At 38.1% G+C, this 23,328-nt stretch overlaps 1 protein-coding gene across 1 annotated transcript in view; it reads left to right on the forward strand.

Moving 5' to 3' along the window:
• The window catches only part of ADGRD1 (adhesion G protein-coupled receptor D1), a 156,600-nt gene extending 133,739 nt beyond the window's left edge, over positions 1–22,861 (forward strand). The window contains exons 22-25 of the mRNA XM_074844445.1: positions 14,414–14,540; positions 15,780–15,821; positions 18,505–18,597; positions 19,298–22,861. Of these exons, the coding sequence (XP_074700546.1) occupies positions 14,414–14,540; positions 15,780–15,821; positions 18,505–18,597; positions 19,298–19,393 (358 nt within the window). The 3' untranslated portion in view covers positions 19,394–22,861. The remainder of the gene's footprint in view (positions 1–14,413; positions 14,541–15,779; positions 15,822–18,504; positions 18,598–19,297) is intronic.
• Positions 22,862–23,328: the final 467 nt, after the last annotated feature.

Here is a 23,328-nt window from a genome sequence, read left to right on the forward strand (position 1 = left end):
TGAGTCTTCAACAACTTTTTTTTCTCTCAGTTGATTCCTTCTGAACCAAAATTGTTCTTTGTGGGAATCGGTTTCCATCTGTTATTTCTCCTTACACAGGGTTTACTGCTCCAGCTTGATCAGGGCCTGTTGATTGTGAGCTCCAAAGGAAGAAACAGCTCTGATACTCATGTGCCTATTTCTTTCTTCTGTTAGGAAGGTCAGTAAGACACAACATATAGATACAAAATATACTAGGAAAACTAGATATTTAAGAGGTGCTGGATTTTCTGAATATAAAGATATACTTTTCATTAGAGATGCTTAGGCATGTTTGTTTTCGTATCTGAATGTCAGGATAGAATGAGGTTTATTAAAACTCGGTTATTAAATCCCTACGATGAAATCTTGCTCTGAGCAGAACAAAATCAGTAATGGAAGGGCAGGGTATGAGAGAAGGGGCCATACCATGCCACCCTTAAGTTATTTCTCTTCTTCAACGTTTAGAAACCTATGTTGTGCTTATTGATCTATGGTTGAATCAATTTCTTGATTCCACCCTATCAGTACCTGATAGACACTAAGAGCAGTTGCTGCAAGTGAAAGCTGTTCTCTGCAGGGGCTTGAGGGCGCACTAGGTTGAGACAGGGCCTCCTTAAGTCAAATTAGGATTTATACAGCATTTAATAAGAACAAAACTCTCTGCTGGCCTCATGCCTAAGGTTGGAGCATTCCTGATGAGTCTTTTGCGATATACAAGGTGCCAGCATACATAGGAATAGGGTCAAAGACGTTAGCAATATGATATTGTGACATGTGGGAACAATGTAGGTGTGGGGTTTCCCCCACCAAAGTAGTCTAAAGAATAACATGTTTTCTTTACTCTAGAATTATAACAACAGAAAGTTTCAGCTTTTGAAAAATCTACAGTGAAAAACAGCTTTGAAGTTCACATTCTTTTGTTTCAAAGATTTCCTAATTTTTTTTTTAGGTTTCAATCTTTTAATATCTGATTTTAAGCCATGAAAATACTGGTAGGAGGAGGACAGTGTTATGAGTCATAGCTTTATGCCTGGTACCAGAGTAACAATTAAATGCTGGTCGTTCATCATGAAATGGTACAATTCACTGTGAACAGCAATAACTTCAAGAGTTTGCTTGAACTACTGCATTTACATCCTTGGTCCAATTTATAATCCTAGAACTCTATGTCAGCTTTATGCAGAATAATAAGACAAATATTATAGTTATGCCATCGCGCAAAGTAAATGCTTATTTAAACATGCACCTTGTGCAGAGCTCTAGGCAACCTTGTAAATCACTACCCAGTCTGACACAGCTCTTAGCTAAGTGTGATTTACATATCTTCCTGACAATGCTCTCTCAAATAAAATTAAATAGATGAAAAATACAGGTAATTACAATAAAGAAAACATCCTATTTTAGAAGTCCTTTTGAACTTTTAGATATTATCTTCAGGTAAATAATAAAATGCTATTAACTATAGATATGTTACATGTGTTTTGGAAAGAGAAATTGGAAATTATGCTCAGTTCTTTTCAATTGAAAAAGACATGAGGCAGAAACATATATTTTAGTGAAAGAAACTGGATAAAAAGCACTTTTCTTTGGAACAATATTAGAAATAATCAAAAAGGCCGTTAAGTCAGATGATAATTGAAAGCAGGTGATAATTGAAGGCATGAGAATGTTAAGAATAGTGAGATTTTTGAAGTGAGGTGCTGCAATCACCCCGTGAAGAGCCAGGTCCTTTACCTCTACTGTGTTTATTATCCCCAGTGAGCCTCACATAGCTTCTCCAGCCACCCTCCCAAGTTAGTTGCCTTATTTTATTAAAGATATCAAAAAACTAGGGAATATCTGAACACAGAAACAGAACAAAGAAGCCTTGGGTGTTCTCATGTGAGTAGAGATAGTAATGATTCAAATTACTTGTTCAAAAAAGTAAGCAGCAATAAGAGACATAAATATGTATGTAGCCTCATAAAGGAGTTTGTCATGAGCTATTGTCTGAGCACACTGTACAGAACAAGAGAACCAGCAAATCTTCAGCTCAGAAATGAAAAAAAAAAAAAAAAATAAATGACCACATAGTCTATTTTTCATTTTCATAATGTATATGGAATAACAACTGTACCTGATACTGCAGCATCTTACCGAAGCAAAGGGCTTGAGACAGTTCCAAAAGCCAAAAGAGCCTCAGACAGAAGCACTGGCATTGGGGCAGCTCTCAGCAGCCTCCCGCACCCCATGAGGCAGCTGGCCAGCCTGCAAACCTCCTGCTCCTGGACACCTCACGGATGGTGCAAAGGGGTGAGGGAGAAAGAGGAGGGGACCGGAGCCTGGCACGACACAGCCTGCATGCTCTAAGGAAGTTAGTAGGGAAGTATGCAGATTTTTTCCATATCTTCCATTTGCAAGCAGGTCCTTGGGGGGAGGCAGGAATCAAACCAGTTAATAAAACATTTTGATTTTGATAAATTAGGAAATTTTTTTTGGAACTTTTCTGACTGGGTTTTTCTGCAATACAGTATCAGCTATGACATTAACTTTGATAAACATGATAAAAACTGTATGCTGCCTGGCTTCATTAATTCCAGCTTAATAAGAAATCGAGTTCCTCACGTTACAGTATTGCATAGCTGGATACTTTTCTGCCGTTTGTGTTATCCTCCGAAGCAGCAGTCACTAGCATTTTTTAGAAACCAAACACCAAGGCAGTGTGATTGTAGTTGTACTTCAGCAATTCTTTTTTTTCTCTTATGTACATTTGAGACAGGCGATCAAGCAACTATACAGCTCTTTATTTGCCACTACTGCAGTTAAAGCTCATATGAACCATTACACAGAAAATTACTTTTCTTTCTCAGTTTATATGCCTGACCTTGATAGCTTTGCTGTTCACTGGTACTGTTGCCATGGAAATGGGAGAATGATCTTTCTGTTGATATCATTGCATAATTAAGGGTCACTGAGACTGTTTAGGTCAAGAGATCATTTTCAGAGTTCAGTTCCTCAGGGGGATAAATGTTATTCCACAGAAATTTTGTGTATGGGCTGATGTGATTGTTACTTTGTCATCCTAAATTAAACTATGAGCCCCACTGACTTCAAGCTAAGAGCCAGAAATATTTGCCAAACCTACAGATTTCCAATAAACCCTGTCTGATTTTTCTGGGTGTTCCCAGGCATACAGAACTACCAAGTTATGAAGTTCATTGCCACTTGTCAGCTGAACAGTGGTATCTGGCTGTGTAATTCCTCCTGACCATTTTGAATTGTGTGTAAAACACAATCACTTATACTGGTAAAAGCCTCTGGGGATGGAAATTTGAGTCTCTCCGTGATGTAGCTAGCTCAGAAGTTTTTCTCCTAATGGCTTCTTTTAAGAAGCTTGACATTTCTACAAGGGCAGTTTAAGAAAGCACAAATAGGAGCCTGTCCTTCTCTAGTGGACATTGACAACAGTTTCCTCCTTTCCCTGTAAACTTGTATACTCAAAACCTGTCCCATTTTTGACAGGCCATGTTTTTGAGATTATCAATAATTTCTGTTGCTTGACTCCAGAGTCTTTCTAGAGGACTGCACTTTTCTTGAAATCTGATACCCAAACCCCAAATGATGCTCCAGCAGGCATCACCAGCACAGAGCACAAAGTAGGGGCCACTTCATATTTTTAACACATGACGTTCCTGGTTTGACATCCCAGAGTAAGGAAAAAAAATAAATTGTAAGGGGGTTACATCACTGGCTGCAGTTTTATGTCTTAAATTTTTATAAACTGTATTTCATTATCATTAATTAAATGAAGCTAGCTTCATGTTAGCACCTAATACTGTGCTTTGGAAAACTCTTGAGATGTTTAGGGGGGAAAAAAAGGCCCCATCCACATTAGCCTCCTGGTTTGGCAAGCCAAAATAGATGTACATTGCCATACTGTTCCCATTTCCTTTGCCTTTATTTTTACATAGAGATTTCTGAAAGGTTTGTTTGCCTATAGTTTCTGGCTCTCTGAGCAGGTCTACATTTCTGATATACCCTCTCTTTTTCCCTTCATGTCCTTTCTGAACAAGCTCTGCCCTTTCATATCAGTATTCCAGGCACATGAATTCTTCCCTCAAATCTCTTGTTATGTGAGGAAAAGCGAACACTATGAGGTACTTTTCATAACTTCTGTAATTTGACAATCCCCCTTTATTAGCCCTGGGTCTGTCATCTTGGTTTACTGCCGGGAAAACAAAGATTTTCACCACATGATATAATAACTATAAAAAAGATTCAGATGGCTGTAAATAGCACAATAAGATTAATTTTCAGTATATTGTTTCAAGATGACTTGCAGAGATTTAGCCAATTAAAAATAGCAAGTGTTGGACTAATGTAGATTCATGCCTCACACTGACAATATACCTAGGGATAATCTATACAGAAGGCTGTCATTAGATGGAAGAAGTCCTGCATTGGGAGCTTTGAAAATGGATAAAACAATGGAGGCTGTAGTGGAAGAAATAATTAGGTGCAAATGTTGGAGAAAAGAAGTAGATGACATCTAGCCTGGTCCATCTGGCACCCACAGGCAGGATCTAGCCCTTTGGGACATTTTCATTGCCTTGTCCTTGGAAGAGACAGGTAATGAGTTTTCTGGGAATAAGTTGTCAAAACAAATTCCTTCTCCTGGTCTGACTCCAATGCAGAGCTAGGCACTAGGTCCTTGTTAGAAGAAAGGGGGAGTCTGAAGGCACATCTGTTTTCACATATGCAGAGCATCCAGAACAGCCAAGGTTAGATTATCCTATTAATATGTTGCTTCTATAGCTAAATTTATGGTTATATTTGGCAATTATGATTTGATATCTTTGTCTGGTCTAGAAACAGAAATAATACTGTAACCTTTTTGAATCCAGGACTAGCTCATGGCTAACTCTATATGGATAAAACAAAATCCTCCTGCATAATTTTTGTTGTCTGGTTGTGAGAAAAAAATGCTGCTCTCTTCTTGGGTGCTTGCTCTGTAAGGTGCAAACTGGAAAAACAAGAGAACTGTTCCACCTTTGGAAACAAACCAATGCATGCTATATAAAAAAGACCTGACTCATTAGAACATTGCAATTTATTTTCTTTTTAAAACAACAAATTAATCCCTCCAGACTTTCCAGTCAATTTGCTTTTGTGAGGCTATTAAAGAACCCCTGAAGTGGAAGTGAGTAATATTTCCTTGTCTTTTTTCCCCCCTCTTACTTCCTTTAAAGTAACTTCAGCATCAGCTTTTAAGGAAGAACCAAACACTGTAAGAAATAGGGAAGTGAATGGTTTGTGTTCAAGAAATCCATAAATCTTCACTATTGTAAGGATCAGTGCTTGTTCTCTTCCTTTTTCTTTTAAGTTGCTTTCATTTTCCACATGGTTTTCTGAGAATGTGATTGTTTTGGCTTCTGGCCGTGGACGTCAATACCAACTGCTGGGAAATTTGTTCTGTCACCCATTACTGGAGTTTCTCAAAAAACTTTTCCAGCAGCCACGTTTTTTGAACTTCCAAAAATTTAGCATATGACTGAAACAAACAGTCAACCCTTTAGTCTACCTGGATTTTAAAGAAATGCACCACTGATTGTGAATTTATTATAAATGATTGTATGCAAAAGGATTGTATCATTGCTCGCCTATGATGGTACTCAGCAGATCTTAAGTGATCATCTAACTGGAAATATTTCTACTGCATGTTCTTTTAGAGGTTGCTATGGGAAAAGAGAAAACATATTCTGTTACACTGGGGTTGTTCTTGCAGTTCAAGTGATGCTTCAATAGAAGCAGAGCAGGAAAGAAGCACAGAGACACACAATGTTTGGATGATTAAAGCACAGATATGCAATAAGACTATTCACTAGCAAAAGCTCCCAGTCACCTTTTAGATATGACAATTTCTCTAAGAGGAGAGAAGCTTTTGGGTGTCTCTTAGGAATGAATACATGTACAACTGGATATCCTGTGGTACAAAGCCTCTTAGTGCAGGTACTATACCTCCTCATCCAAACCCAGTTATTAATACTCCTTGGCTGGATGTGGAATATTCTTCTACTGTGAGAATAAGCTCTTACTGTTTTCTTTGATGACACAATGGCAAAGTTCAAGGAAAATTTAGCTCTAACCTTGGGCTTGGGGATCAAGAAGCAGAGAATGCTGTCTCAGCGGTAGTGCAATGAGAGAATTAGTGTCAAAAAATGCTGGAGAAAGCAATTTTAGAAAGAAAATGGAAAAATCTCACTGCAAATTCCATTCCCCTGGGAAAATCGTAACCACTGAAAATTCAGCTTGCAAGGACATTAAGTTTTAATTCTTTATATTCTCTTAATAGCTTGCATTAGAGACAAGGAGAAGGACATGTTTTAGTTAAGTACTTATTACTTTCTTTGGGAAATATTTTTTTCTTTTGTACTTTTAGGATCAGCTTTATAGATTTAGGAAGTGTTGGAGGTGACACGGGACTTGATCCTGCCCCTTAGCATTATTATGAATTATTATATATGAATATTTAATATAAAATAAGAAATATTAATAAAGCAAGTATTAGGTAGGACTCCTCTCTCAGGAGAGTGCCTCACAACTAATCTGTGGAGTATACCTCTCTCTGACCCAGTGAATATTTAATTATTTAATGTAAGTGGGACAGGTTCAACAGGTGAAAATGAGCATCAAGCAGGGAGTTGAAATGCTCTTCTGGATAAAAGGGAACTGCTTTCCCTTAGGCAGAAGAGTGACCTGAGCCCAGACGTCCTATATTCTGGGCAAATGCTGTATCTACTAAAAGCAGCTTAACTTTTGGGAAGACTTACAAGAAGCAGCACTACTTTGGCAGTGTCTGCCTTCTTGGGAGGATCTGTGGTGAGAGGGCTGGTTATTGTACACTGAGAAAAGAATGCCACTCCCCCTTCCTACTCACATGATAAAAATCAATCTGAATTTAGTTGCTGTTGCAACCTAGATATTTTTTTTTCCCTAGCTACAATACCCTTGACTAGCAGCGTCTTCCCTGGATTATAAATGGCACCCACTAGAAAGCAATGATCTGAAGTGTCTGTAAATATTTCTTATTCAGTTTCACTACATCACTTTGAAAGGACAAAATAACATTTCGGAGAATGGGAAATGGCATCTGCAGTTACCAGTGGTTTTGTCTTTTTTTTTTTTTTTTTTTTTTTTTCCGATTTCTTATAGTTGTGCCTAGAAATCACCCAAGATTAGGCTAGGAACTGTGCATATGCTCATTAAAAGACATTCCTTATGCCATCAACCTTATTGCCTATACAGCCAAGACAAAATGTAGGAGGAGAAAAAGATGCATATGTATTTGCAGGAGTTCATGGGCTACTGCTTAGTGACAGGAGCAGAATTAAAATTCCTCTGTCCTTTCTGAGACAAGAGCTCTACTTGTTAGATTAAGATGTCTAGCAGAGTTCACAGATTAATTTCATTTTGAAAAAACCCCAAACACCTACTCTCAAAGTCATTTGCATGCAGTGTACGGAGTAAATTGGTTGCTAAATTAGGAGGTGTCCTGAGGGATTTGGCTCTCAAGCCTGTGCTTTGGCTACTCTGCTGAGCTGCTTATACCACACCCACAGTGCATTACTCTACTGAGACTTGCTTGGTTTTTATTGAGGAGTAAAAGGGAGCTTGATTCTGTAGACTCCAGATGATATCAGTGGCTTTGAATCAGCCCTGAAGACTGTTGCATATGTTTTCATTGCTGTTCACTGCCTAGTTCACGAAAAAAGACAAGGCATCATCAGTATTCTTCCATTTGTCTGATGATGGTGTCAACTCACCACCTAAATCGCTTGGTATTGGTTTTGCTCCTTGGAAGATCAGGTAACAAAGTGAGCAGCAGCACACAGCACTCCTGAACGCCGTGGCCAGAAGAACTGCCATCCTGAGGCACCAGCAGGAACAAAAGCATGAGTGCTGGGTAGAAGGAGTAGACAAGGTGTGTGTTGGAAGCGCTTATGGACCGGAATGACAACCATTTTCATTCGTAGTCAGAACTGCTGCATGTAGTTTCCCAGCAGCTCTCCAGCTTCCAGCTTAGGGGTTAGTGAACACTACTTGTAACAAATGGGAAACTGAAGCTAAATTCAACTTTTTCCAGCATTAGTCTGAAATGTTAGTTACAGGATTTTGGATTTATTTATTTTTATATAAAGTACAAAGGATGTTGCTGACAGTGGCTAGTGACGAGTTTAAGAAACAAGAGAGAAATTTCAGTTAAAAGGCCTATTTGTCAAGGTAGCAATTTTGGTGAAATGTTGTGAAGGATTTTTGCTTTTTTTAGACAGTGTTTCTTCCAATTATTATATAATCTTGGCTTATGGGTCTGAATTTAGTTCTTACTTCAGCAAGCATCATGACTGAAAAGTGGATGTCAGAAGTCTTAAAAGGATTAGTGCTCCATACATAACCAATAAAATTGATTTGTGAATTAGGGGTCCCCTTCACAGAAGTAATAAAGCTTTTTTTTGTGCAAGCAGTGAAATTTCTTTCTTGTAGCTGTCAGTGTAATCGTTCTGCATTGGTGTAAGCTATCGACAGCGTGCTCAGGGCAATAACAGAAAAGGGCAGAGATTAAATAAGGGGAAGGGAGCAATCTCAATTGAGTAGAGCTGTTCCAAACCAATTGCAAATACAATAAAACTCTAAGGCCCAACCCTGCTTTTGGAAAAATGTTCCTAGTAACTTTGGTAACAGTGCAATGATTTTATATGATGTTGGTAATGAAAATACATCTCAGAGGTGCTGAAACCTGTACTTCTTCTATACCAGGACTTCAATACAGCTATCATAATTATCCAGCTCAGAAAACTTCCCTTCCTCTATTGATTGATTTGTGCACACTTCAGGATCTCAGTTGGTGTGAAACACTGACTAACAGTTCATCTCTGAGCAAGATATAAAAAAAATATCAAAATCCTGCACTGAAGTGAATGCTAAAACAAAAGCAACCAAACAAAGCCACTTGAAGAGATTTGGAGTGGAAGATCTCTGGTGAGCAAGGTTTACTTCTCAGGAATGAGAATTAAACTGTAAGAACAGGAAAACAAAAATACTTCTTTTGATCAGCAGATTTAAAGGGTGAATGCCTGTTCAATGGACAACTTGATTAACAATTAATTAATAAAGTTAACACTGTTCTTGCAAGAAGTGTATCAGAAAAATTTTCTAAGGATTTTCAAAGGACTCTACTCTCCCGCCCCGATAACGGGATTCATATGTGACTGCTCAGGTGAGTGGGACTATATATGAACTTATATAAGGACCAGCAATGTCTGCAGAGCAGCATTTGCAGATCTGATGGCAAAGGATGTGGCACTGTGCGGTACTAAGTCATTGCTGCTTGCTTTTTTGCAATAAACAACCATGCAATGAAATCAAGTCATGCCAAAGTGGTTCTTGGTGAGCCATGCTTCAGAAGTGTCTGCAGCCCAGCTGAAGAGATCATTAGTGTTGGGGCAGAGTGAGCAACAACCCCAACTGTAGACTGAATTGATAGATAGGCTATGTACAGCTAGTAATATCCCAAAGGCTATTCCATATGCACTGGATATAAAAATTTAATCAGACTCAACATATTTTTGTGTTTTCCAGAAGTTGTCTATATAATGAGGTAATAACAGGTACATACTTTAAAAATATATAAATATATATTGGCAAAACGGAACAGTAGAAAGGAGAAAAGAAATATTTTGTGCTGGTTTTGCTTGGTTCCTAATTAATTAATTTCAGGACTGATATTTCACTGTATATAGATGCAGAAAGACAAAAATCTCACCAAACTTAGTGCTACTAGACTGTGGAAGAGTAACAATATCTGAGCTTTTAAATGTATATGTGAGAAACAGGCTGTAGGTTGCTTCTAATTTCAAAAGCCAGAGCATGAGAAGGGGCACGCAGGAGAAATTTAGAGAATCCTTTATAAGGCAATGGCCATTCTGTTTTCTGACACATTAGGGCACAAGGACAAAGAAAGATTTTAGCAAGGTTTATGAAACCCTGGTGGGGCTGGACCTCAATATCTACAAAGTAAGACTTGCCCCTGCCCCAAAAGTATTTCTTCTTCATGTCACCAATTTCATAGACAATATAAAGCTCATGTGATGGTGGTGACTTTTTTTTTTAAGGTTGCACAGTTTAAGTCATTCCTTCTCCAAAAACAATATGTATTTGATTGTGCTCTATATCTTAGTGTACTAGAACGGATCTACTAAAATATTCATGTAGAAAAGAAAAATGGGAATAAAAAAAATATAAAGTACGTGCAGTCTGTCGGAATTAATGTGCCTAGTGGAACATTAACTTTTGTATTTCTAAGATTTTTTAACCTTGCCACCTTAATGGTGTTTGACGCAGCATTTTACATTTAGTATTTCTCTTTTTTAAAGTTCAAAGACAAAATGAAATAAGGATGGGAAGGGGAGGGGTAAGTGGAAGAAAATAAGAGGACCAGCAAAAATAGAGCTGAGTCCTTTGCTTGTTGAGTAAAGCTCATAAACACCTTGAACTAATAATTTCATACATAGGATGAAAGTCAGAGCACACAAGCATAGAAAGCTATGCAATAATCAGGAGAAAAAAAAAAGAAAGATTTAATGAGATTTAAGCAATACATATGCAGAGCTGACCCTTAGATAGTCTTAGATGAATTTCACCCTCACATGGCTGGTCTTCTAAATGGATGTGTAGGAAACTAATACATTTGAATGACAAATCCCACATATCTGTATTTTGTTTTCATTTTTAGCTATGTATTTCTGTTGCACATGTGCTGAACCCTGTGCTTAATGGTGAGCAGTCTTTATTAATATATTATTTAAAAAAATATGTAAGGCATTTGTGATGGTAAAGGCTCCTCAAAATCCAAACTGTAAGAATGATTTTGAAAACATTGAAATTGAGTACTTAACTCTATTCTGCCCCCAACTACAAATTACAGATGAATCATTTTATGCTCTGACTCAAAAAGAAATAATGAAAACTTATTTTTGGCAACAAACCAGCTGAGGAAAATTACGTTCCAAACTGCAAATTTCATAAAAATTGAGAGTGTGAGAACAAAAGGGAAAAAGGAAAAAAGGGTGGTTTGTAATGAAGACAGTTTTACAAGTGTAGCTGTGTTGGGCATACTAATCACCTGCTGTATCAGGTTGGAGAGGGCATCTAAATCATCATGGAATCTGAATGTACCCAATCCATCTTCCAGGTTCTCATGTATCCTCCCCCCCGGTGTTCCACAAGACCTGCACAAACGCATTTTCCTGAAGGCACAGGGGCTCTGCTCTGTAGGATTATACAGGTCTTTCTGCACAAAGTTGATTGCAAGAGGTGATCTGCTGGCAGCTCCCCAGTGGAGCACGTCTTATGTTAGAGTTGAGGTGATGAACTTTAATCTTAACAGAGAACAAAACCCAAAGCATCCTTGAATCATGAAAATAAAGTTGTATCAATTGTTTTAAAATTGTATCTTTTAAAATGTATTTTTAAATTAAATAGGAGAGCTCAAGCTTTAAGGTATTCCTTCATTTTCTGGCTGAACAAATTCTGCAGAATTCAATTGAATTGTGCAGAAATATTCATGGCCAAGGACATAAATATATGACTCAATACAGAAAAAAAAAATTAAAAAATTCCACATTCTTCCCCATCCCAGATTTCCCTATAAACCTGAAGCCTATGCAGTTCTTCAACATACACTTTTAATCAAGGATATAACAAAGTGTGTGCTCAGATCACTGAAATGAACAAGATGTCTTGTCTCTAAGTTTAATTAAAAGATTTCTTCATTGAATTGCGTTGTACAAAGTTCTCATTTGTTTTATGTTTGTTGTAATTACAAGTGGTGTCTTGTCATGCAGCTCTATGCACTTCTCTCCTGAACCTGTGCTTTATTCTGTACGAGGGGGTAGAAGGCACAAGTAGGACATTAATCTCCTTAGAACAACTTTCTCTCTTGCATAGGTTTGCAGCTCAATAGAAATCTGCTGATTTCTGAAAAAATGTATCTTTAGTGAGCATAGACTGACTTTTAGTTTCTCACTGCCCCTGTTCCCTTTATTGCCCTCTTGGCTTCTTTATCTAGAATTGTACCGTAGACTAAATTCACTGAAATATTTTAAACACTTATTTAATTGTAAGTAAAGAGTTTAAATCCCACAGACTACAACAGGAGTTAAGTAAGTGTTTATAAGTGCTGTGGTAAGGGATTAGATCTGCCTTGTTGGTTCAGGATGTTTCAAATGGGGACAGGTCCCTTCTTTGTGCTTTCTGTCTTGTACCATCAAGATTGTACTTAGCTGCCCAGGAGGAAGAGTTTGTCCTTTGATAGCTGTCACTGAAAATGTGCTGCTTGGATGTGCAAAGGTTTGATGTCTATTCATCCTTGACAGGCAAAATTGCGCTGGCCTGTCTAGTTAGTAGTGTCTTGACAGCAAGAATGTTTTGCCCTGTGGGATTCACAGGAGTTTTTGAGTAATTACAGAGTGGACAGACTTCATGAAAGCTTCTGGGTTGCCCAGTGCTGTGAACTAGATATATAGCACTTACTGGGAAAAAGTGAGTGATGACTTCTTAACTAATTGCATTATTGGTCACCTGTCCCTGCTCTACTTTACACCTGCCTTTACTGGGTCAAACTGATGTGAAAACGAGCCGTGGAGGTGTTTATTGTTTTAATCAAAAAGCCAGATGGTTTAGGCTAAGAACAGAAGGACTGCCATCTGGGATTAAACCAGATGGGCTGGGGGTCCATTCAACCCTGTATCCCTACTATAAAAGTCATGCAGAGTGATTCTTCTCTGAATACACACTCCCACCTTTCAGCACACAAAAGATTAGGGACTTCCTGCACAAACAGCTGCATCTGTATCGTCACATTTAACAATCCACAACAGAACTATCTGCCATGAATTTATAGGATCATGTTCAGAATTCCATAGCATCCTGTGACAGGACTTCCGTAGAGTAATCCACTTGTCTTCCTACTTTTTCTGTGATCACACTAGAAACACTCTGTAGGGCTGTTACTACGATACTCTTGAAGTCAATATTACAGGGTATACGCAGACACAAAAGTACAATTTTTTAGAGCAATTCATTAGCATGAATTAAAGATGATGCTCTGAGGGCTTCATAAGGAGAAGACAATTGTGTGGGATAAGCAGTAATCTTTGTGAGTTAAATTTCGTCAGTTGTGCCTGTCTTTCTTGGAAGTGTCTGAGTGGTATTCAGTTGCAGAGAGAGATAGTAACAATGTTTACATCAAAGCAGAAAACGGGTGCAAGTATTGCCTGTGCCTCTTCTACAGCGCCCTGAGTGCTCTGTGAGATTTGTCTGCCCTTAATTCCTGTTGCAGATGAAGGAAATGAGCTCCTTGTAGAAAGTGCATAGTCCTTTGGTGTTTAAAATAGAAGGCTATGTATACACTGAAGACACCTAACTGCAATCTTACAATTCTCTGTGGTTCCCTTTGTTTGCTTTTTATATAACATCTGGTCCACAGAATTTAGCTGCTGCAGAAAACTTTCCATGATCACTTAATTGTCTGGTATACTACAATTTCTTTTCACCTTCCACCAAAACAAACATCCTGCACATAACTCATTAAGGCGAAACCAAAAATCCCTCTTATTTTCTCAGTGCTATTAGCTTTCCAAATGTCATACCACCTTTTATTGAAATTCTGCCAATTCCTTCAAGCTAAGCAGAGTGAACATATATCAGTAGGGACCTCCAAGAAACACAAGCTATTTAAATATTTGGCATACATTTCTCTGAATCAACTCTGAACAAAGCAGGGTGGTAGCAGAATAATACCGGGGTGTTAGAGGATTTGCATTTGGCAGAGGTACATCATTTTTCTTCCCATTTGTGGTGATTAAAAATTGCAAGTCACTTTCTATGAGAGAAATACCATGTTTTGACCTAATTGTAGTGCTGAGCAAAGGTATTTTGGATGTACTGTATAGTGAGTTTAGTTTTTCCATGTCATGCTGCCTTTGTTCTGTTTCTGCCCTCTGTTTTTGACTCTTACACTTGACTCTTCACTGACAAAAGGACACTTCACTGTAAACTGAAGCTATGACTACAGTAGTTATATGACCATCTCTCCATCTCTTCCTTTGCACCCTCACTTACTGACTCTTGATCTGTATTTATTCAAGGTGATACCAAAGTTATGTGATCCCCATTTTCATAGATAGATGAGGAATGTGTAATTAAGAGACTTGCCCATTAAAAGAATTTTATGGTGAAGAGAGTCATAGACACACACCGCCTTGCTGCCAGGATATAACTGATAAACGCCCTGGTGTGTGGGCTGAAATTTGTTTAACTGTCTCATCGCATTTCCTATTTTCATTTTCTCTTTCAGACTAACAGCTAAAGCCGTTGCTGTTCTCTTACCAATCTTGGGAAGCTCATGGATCTTTGGGATTTTGGCTGTCAATGCCCACGCATTAGTATTTCAGTATATATTTGCTGTTTTCAATTCACTACAAGTAAGTACCTGGTGGGACAATTTATGGCTACCAAACCGCTGCTGAGATCCAATAAATGGATCATTACTAATGTTTTCACATGCTTGCGTTTACTGGAGTTTTCCTATGTTTCTTCCTCTGTTTTTTAAGTCAGTGCTGACCATACAGTGCCGGCAATTGTTTAGTCTCTATGAACAGACCTTTTGTCCCACTCCTTAGTGTTTCCAGTAGCAATAATTAAATAAATGAGACAGTGAGCTTGAGAAATGAAATTCATTCTTCCAGCACCATGTACCACAGGCAAGATTCTTTGGTAGAGATACTAGAACAGTTTTTCAGTGTCAATTTGAGGCTTCGTTACTGAGACTAGATGAAAGCAAACAGAAGTTTGTGAGAAAGGTGCAGCATGAGGAGAAAAGTGGAGCTATACTGCATGCTGCAAGTGACTCTTGCATGCAGGCAACTAGACCCTCATCTTAATACACCAATCCAGAAAAACAGCTCTGTCCAAGGAGGAATGTAAGCATCTGCTTAGCTTTAAGCAGTCATTTCTGTAGAGGCATAAATCTATAGATGTGTTATAGTTCTTTCCCAAATAATGGTTACAAAGGGGAAGAAAAAATGAACTCCTGTAAATCCTTTGTTGTCTCAGGAACAAATAGCACTATGGTCACAAAAAGATTGCAACAGAGTTCTCCCCATAAGCCGATAAGAAAAGTTGCAGTTTTCATCCAAAATAAAAATCAAAAGTTTGGCTGAATACTCCCCAAAAGAAAATAAAATTATTTTGGGAGGGAAAGAGGATAGGCCTTTTTTACTTTCTATTGGTCAGAAAGTCCAAAGATAGCAAAATTCTGCTGTGAAAATTTTCCTAATGCTAATATCTTGCTTTTCTAATGTGAAAAATCGTGATCTGGTGTTTCCCAAAGAGCATTTTTCTCTGCCTTTATCTTTGCAAGCACAGACAGAAAGTTCTCTTGTTGTCATGAAAACAGAATTCCTGATTCTTTTCAGCCAGATTTCTCCTTTAGCACCACAAAGTTTAGGAGGTGCTGTTTTACAGGAAAAAGTCGAGACAAGCCTCTTACTAACTTAATGCTGCAAGTTTCTCCAGTTTAACATGAGTCACAGTTTGGCCTACTCTTTGATATTTATAGATCTCCAACTATTCAATACCTGCTTTACACAATAGTGCAAGAAATACATTATTGTATTTAACTCTTCACAGTCTTCACCCTTCTCCCTTTTATCTGTTTTCAGGGATTTTTCATGTTCCTGTTTCACTGTCTTCTGAATTCAGAGGTATGTAGCCAAATGGTGTTAACAAATTTGGTGTTGCTAAATTAAATAACATGAGTGTAAAACAAGAAAAGACTTTCTCCATTATCACTGCCTGCTATGCCACTGATTTTTTTCTTTCAATTAATACATGACTGTTAGTGACTTTGTGACTTGCAGCATTTTGACCCATGCTTGACATTTATTTTGTTTAATGTAAGAAAGGTTTAAAAAAAACCCCCAAAGATAAGAGAAGGTAGCTCAGGACTAGGGAAGGAAGCAATCCTGAGGGCTGGAAAGGCTGGGCAGGGCATGGGCTGTGCTGCTAAGGGAGCATGCTTAAATAGTGGGAGCAGGGAATCTGGCAGTTCCTGTTGAGGGGGCTCTGGCTTTGCTACATAATGCAGTTCCAGAGAGGAAAATAAATATTCTCAGTAAAACATACTTTTGGACATTGCTCATGCAATCCTTAATGGGAAACCAAACAGAGTAGAACATATTCCAGGTATTTTTCTTGGCAGGAAGTTCAGAGACCAAGAGGCATCTTTTTGCATTAAGGTCTCTCAGAGCAACTGGAGTAAAGCCTAGACAAGACTGATGTAACCGGGGCTTGTGGGGACCACCTCTGCTGGGCCTGGAGCTTGCAGCATCCTCTCCTCCCATGGCAGATAGCAGGAAATGCTCAGCAACACGTATTACTGATAATGAAAGTTTCTTATGAAAACCATTTCCAGCACGCTGACAGGGAGGTACTGCTCAGTGAATACCCACACAGCTTTGATTCTCCCCCAGCTCGCTCTTCTGGATGCTGCTAAGTAGCTCTGTCCCAATAGCCTGCTGCTTCTTCCTATGCAACAATAGCACTCCAGCTCTTTTGTGGAGACGTTATGATTTATTAATATTTGCCAACCTATTCAGTCTTAGAGCATTGATATGATCTTTGCTACAATCACTTTGGAGAGTCAGGACTGACTATCAAATTCTTAATCTTTATTGAAATCAACTAAAGTTAAGCAGGCAGGTTAAAGGTAAGGAGGAAAAATATTTCTTTATGCTATTCTCCCCTGGGCTCAGAAAACTTTCTTCCTGCTGTCAAGCTTCAAAAGTCTTACATCAAATACAAATATTTGAATTGCTGCCATTTTTTCAGGAACCTCATGAGAAATTAAATTCAGAAACTTTTCAGAATTTGTATCCTCAAAAACCAGTTCATATATAGCTAACGTGAACTGTCATTTTGGGAGAGCCGGTCTTATTGTCTCCACTGGCTATGCGTGTCTAAAACACTTCTTCAGCTAAATTGTGAGAATTCCTGAGAATTTCAATCTTACCATAGAAGTAAAACTCAGATACTGTAGAGCGAAATCTGCAGATATTTCCAAGTGGTTGTGTTGTATTCCCAGTGCACCTGGACAAGAAATGCACATGCACGATAAAGAAGCACAGAAGAATGGGTCTGACGGGGGCCTGAGCACCCTCTCCTGCAGCACGTGTCCAATGTGCCAGTGTCACCCCTGACAGCTCAGTCACCAAAGCCCCTTGTCCTCCCTCACCAATTTGGCTCTGTGTCTCACTACTGCCACTCCTAAATTGTAGTTTTCATCTTTCTTACTGCAGTCTGAGCTTCTTTCCTGTCTTAGCTACTATACATATAAAGAGCAGATAATTCCCTTCCTCTCCACAGGAAAGGAAAGACTGTAAGACTTACCCAGTCTTCCCCCAGTCTGCTCTTTTGATTAAACAACCTGAGCTCCTCATAACATGTGATTGCTTGACCTGTGATCATCCTCACTGCTCTCTTCAGGGCTGTCTCCACCTGGTCCCTGTTTTTCCTGGGATGCTGAACACAATACAGTAGCTGAGGCCATGCCAGTGTAGAATAGAGGGGAAAGATTACTTTGTGTGTTTTACAGACTATGCTCCTCCTGACAAGATGCTCTTTATCACAGCATCGTAACACTGCTCAATTACTTCCAGCCAGTAATCCTTGATAAATCTTGCCTGCTTGCCTAAAGAATGACTGTCTCACCATCTTTATGCAGCGGATTATTTTCACCTTGGTGCAGAATCTGCCTACATCTATAGGGAATTTCATCCAGCATCTTTAAATAATTTCAGTTTTCAAAAGGCTGGCAGCTGGCTTATGTCCTCATGGCATCTGGGTACCATCAGGGCTGCGTGAGCTCCAGGGAGAGCCTGCCCGAATAGGGGAGCTTGTGGACCAGCCTGGGGCTGTATATTTAGTTAGAAAATGTGGAAGCATCCTAGTGAGCTGCTGAAAATCAGTATAATGACTCCTCACAAACTCTTTCAAACCACGACTGCAATTACTGGGGATGTATGCTTACATTCCATGCAGTTTTGGTTTTTTGCTTTTATTCTTTTTTATTTTTAACAAGATGAATGGTAATACAGTCATACCTTGGACATCTAGGAGGACAGGATAACCCAGATAACATGAAAATGTTGTCAATGAACTGAGACATAAGTGAGGTTATACAATGCTTTGTATTTAAAGTATGGGTACTCAAAAAGTACCATGAATATAAAGAAAAATGTAGGGGCAGATCGTTATTTTTTAGTACAGTGATGTTAATGTGGAGGAAGGATAATGGGGAAATGATCGTACAATGCATCTGTGAAAATAAACACAACTTTTTCAAAAGAAATCTTCTACCTGGTTACATTATTTTTTTTTTCCCCAAAGGTTAGAGCTGCCTTTAAGCACAAAACCAAGGTCTGGTCCCTTACTAGTAGTTCGACTCGCAACATAAATGTGAAACCCTTCAATTCAGACATTGTGAGTATTCCTCCTTTCTTTTTTTTTTTTTTTTTTTTTTTCTATTGCACATGAAAGTGTTCCACATTAAATTCTGTTGGAAAGAACAGGACACAAGAAGGCACGTGGGTATTTTTAGTACCTAACCTAATGCATGGTGTAGACAGGTGGAATCAGCAAGCATTAAGTTGCAGCTACAATATCTGTTTTGAAAGTAAAGGACAAAATTCTGCTTTCTGGCAAACCATCACATAAAAGTAAACAAAGGTCTATGAACTCTGGAGTATGGTTCAATAAGACTGTTCCCACCAGCTGTAATGGACTTCATATTATGCATTCAAGCAGCATTTGGGCAATGTATTTGTCTGATGATGATGGCTTTTTGATAGGGCACTTTTACATTTAAGCCTGAGGAATAAACTCTTCAATAAGTCAACACGTGAATATGCTTTTCTAGCTCTCCTTAAATTGTCTTGAGGCAAAAGACATTTGTTTTTGTAAAGAACCAGACTTCTGAAGTGATAGGTATTATTAAGTGATCGCTGTCAATCACCTTAGATCTTGGCAGCAACTGTTTAAAAGTCCTTTATGGCATATGCTCTCAAGACTCTGTGACAACGCTGTAATGTAAATAGATGCTTTCAAGCTTTTTTTTTTCATCCAGACAAGAGTGGTTTAGCAAAATAAATAAATCTATTTTCAATATTATTTTGTTTTCCAGATGACTGGGAACAGACCAGGCACAACCCCCACAAAGCTGAACACCTGGGATAAAAGCACCAATTCAGGCAACCGCATTGATTTATCAGCAGTCTGACAGTAATACCAGCTTCTCAGTGAAAATCAAGCCATACATTCAGGACCTCTGACACAGTGTCCACCAGTTTTTTCTCACTGTTAATACCAGTAGAAAACTGCTTTTTTAAATCACTGCCTAAAAAATTGGAAATTGCCATGTTGTTTTGTAGAGTAAATAGCCCTCATCTGCTTGCCTTTGGAACTGTAACACATTCTACCACTTGGCTATTAGCAATATCTGTAAATATAACTAGCACAAATATACACTGGATGGTTTTGTCACCAATGATGAAAACACTAGGTACGCAAAAAGGGCTTATTGCTATCTGAATCATTCCGGCTCCCAGAACTGAGGAAAGGCAACATACCTCTGGCAAGATGGATTTTTATGCTCTAAAATGAAATGCTTCCCATTGTGATGTTGTAATGGGGCTATTCTGGTCTTGCTGTGCACTCTCTGTTTACATTTATTACCTTACAGAATCCAATTATCGAAGTGAAGCTTATTCAAAATACATAGTGGTGATTAATTTAAATGCTACAAGGAAGCCAGGACTTGAGGGAGAAGCAGGTTCCAGCTACTCAGTTCCCAGCATGGGCATGGAATTAGCAAAGCTAATAATATACACATATGTGTCCATGCACATAAAGAGCATATGTAACATGTAAATCTCCTAATCATGGCCTGTTAGTATTTTAGATATTCCTGTTTACATCGTGTCTATAAAAGGTAGGAATGGCTAAGGTTGTCCACAGCATTTCTAGCGCTGATTTGTGTCTGCTGACATATCGCAGTACAAAGCATTAGTATTGCTTTGCCCGAAGCTTTCGGATGCAATCAACAACTGTCCATCAAGTGCATTTCACAAATGTGCTGTAGCTTTTGGAAATCAAAACCTGGCACTGTGACTTATCTTTCTCCTTTTACTGGTCAGATCAAGACACTGAATTCCAACCACAAAAATGTAACACAATGATATACTGTGAAGACAGCCAGACTACAAATAAGTCTATGTATTGTTACCTACAGACATCTTTTAAATAGGTCTCTGCAGAGTCTTTTGTGGTTTTAAACTCTGCTCAGCACTTAATAGCTTCTGCTTTAGTACTGCTATGAAGTATCTTTAAGGAGAAAAAAAAACACTGTAATTTTTCTTTTGACCAGTGTTTTGTACGTTCTCAGAAGTGATGTTTGGAGCACAAGGGAGTGTGATCTCGACTGTGCCAACGATGCACCTTCCCAGCTGGGGGTAAAGCAGACTATAAGCTCTGGAGGTGGTCAGGGCCCCTAAATATGTGTCTTGCTGTAGGATTTACTCAGCAGCCAGGGTCTTCAGAGCAATTTCCAAAGATGAGGCCCCCTTCGCAGAGTGGCTTTGCAGTCATGTCTCCTTAACCCCGGGTATTCCTTATTTGCAGTAGCTGTATCCCTAACAGACTGGGTATACTGATTTGCAGGAACCACCAAGGTAATTAGCTTTCCTAATACACTGGGCTATCAAAATAGCACAAAAAGAGGGAAATATGAAAATCTTCAACCTCATTTTTTGCGTTGATTTTTTTTTCTTAATTAAAGGTTTGTATCTTCAGCAGCTCAGGCCATTTCTGGTCCCAGTGAATCTAGCAAGATACCTGTTATTGATTTCCAAGAGAAAAGGTATTTGCACCCTAATGTGCAGGGTGGAAATTGTTTATTGGATAGTAAATTTATAAAAAGGAAAATAAAAGTAAATTGATCTTTAGGGAACAGGAGACATTCATCAATTAGGACTGAATTTAGTGAAGTGTTTCATCCAAAAGACATGGCATGGAAAGTTTAGAAACTATCAATGTATTTCTTTTTTGATTGATCCAAAACAAGTTTTCTCCATGTTTCCTTCCTGCACTAAGAAAGAAACAATCTGTTTCAGTTTGGACCAATCTTTTCCACCTTCTCCCCTTCCTGGCCAAGACTTGTTGGTATGGTCACCAAACTGAAACACCACAGTCCACCCAAGTTTGTCTGTGGCTACAAATTAAAACATTCTACAGAAATTATCTTATTTTCACCAGATTTATGCTGGATTTATGCAGACGGAATGAAGTAGAATGTGACATACTGCATATCACATGTATACATATGCATGAAATATATAGGCTTCTAATCTTGTGTTTCCTTTTGCTAAACAACTCAAATTGTTGACAGCTAAATCTAAAGGCGGGTCAGTAAAAGCTAACTATCTAAATGGTTATATCATAATTTTGGCTTTTGTGTATGGCTTTTTCCTCACCTTTTCTACATTGGACTGTCTTACAGCTGTGCAAACATATGGACTTTTCTTGGCTTGAGAATGTTTCGGTTTTTTTCCCCAAAAAGATGCAGTAGAAGGAACCCTCAGAATGTATGGAGGAGACTGTAACAGAACAGTACTGTGATAACAGAGTTCAGTGTTTGTATTGTGTGCAGACAACATATTTAAGCATATTTTTTTATACTGGAGCATGTGTTCTTTTTGTTATGGTTTTGGTTTTTGTTTTTTGGTTTGGTTTTTTTTTTTTTTTTTTACACTGTGACCGTGGATATTGATTGAAACTCTCCTTGATAATTTCTCTTCTAATCATTGTATTATAGCACAAACAGTTCTATGAATGAACCAGAGGACATATAAAAGCTTTTTTTTTTTTTTTTGTCTTAATCTTTAAGAATATTCCCCTCTACACAATTTTCACTGCCTGCATTTCCTCCTGTGCTAATGTATATTGGTCACCTATGTCACTACCCAAGGTCCATTTGAAAAAAACATGCACCATACAAATGACAGTACAAAATGACAGTAATATAAAGGGCTAAATCTGTTTTTCATCCAGGTATACCCTATTTTAAAATTGTTCACTAAAAATAAGAGCATAAAAATGTTTTTGGTTTTATTCTCTAGAACGTGACATAGATGTATTATATATTGAAGGAGCATTTATTATCCTTTATCTACTGAGATCCACTGTGGATAACCTGCATCCCGTGCTTTAACTTTTGAACGTTACTTGTGATGAAGCAGTTTATCTTGTTGTTTATGTCACATGAGGTTAGGAGCCAGGTTGGGGATGGGGTTTCTTCTGGTTTTGATAAACTAGTAAAAAACCCACAAAGTACAAATGTGTTCCATTGCCATCTAAGTCCATTCTTTTTGTTTGATTCAATGTATTTTTGTTGTTACTGAATGCAGCAAATGTACTGAATAAGAAATGCTCAAATGAATCTTTAAACAATCTCTTCCTGTCCTCAGTCTTTTGAAGCCTGAAAATCTTGCAGTTTATTTATGGGCTTGTATATAGCAGCTATTGCAATATTTTTTTCAGGACAGCATCATTTTGTCAATAGTATGAAATCTTAATTGAATGAGATGTGAGTTTTAAAATAGGTAATGTAGCAAGAATTACTTTGCCAGTAAGTAGTAAAATAATTAAGTTTTGTTGTTTTTTTCCCCCAAATAAATAAGAAAACTTAATTTCCTAAAAGAACTTTGTATTTGTTCAAATTATTCTTTTGACATGGGTTATAAACAACAGCATAACAATTATGGCTCCCTATGACTACTATTGTGATTAAACAAGCAGAGATTTACTCATATGAGAAGTCCTACTATATGTGTCAGGTGTGCCTAGGTAATGTGCAGACAATATTTTTATATTAAAGTTTATACCCGCAGAATATAGTGAGGAAAGTCATTCCCTCCTCTTTAAGAAAGGAGTCTATTTTATAAAGTAGCTGCTGCAGATTATTTCTTCTAACACAACTATTCCAGCAACCTGGTCAAGGTCAGTTCCAAGGTGAAAAAATGACATTTTTGAATATGACAAATAGATTCCATCTCAGACTTAGAGAGGAAACTTCTCATTCTACCAGATCTCTGTATATAGCATTGTGTGTATGAATAGATACATATACACACATATATATTTTTTTATATATATCCA

This window comes from Strix aluco, chromosome 18 (assembly GCF_031877795.1).
Source record: "Strix aluco isolate bStrAlu1 chromosome 18, bStrAlu1.hap1, whole genome shotgun sequence".
In the NCBI taxonomy this organism is placed as follows: Eukaryota; Metazoa; Chordata; class Aves; order Strigiformes; family Strigidae; genus Strix; species Strix aluco.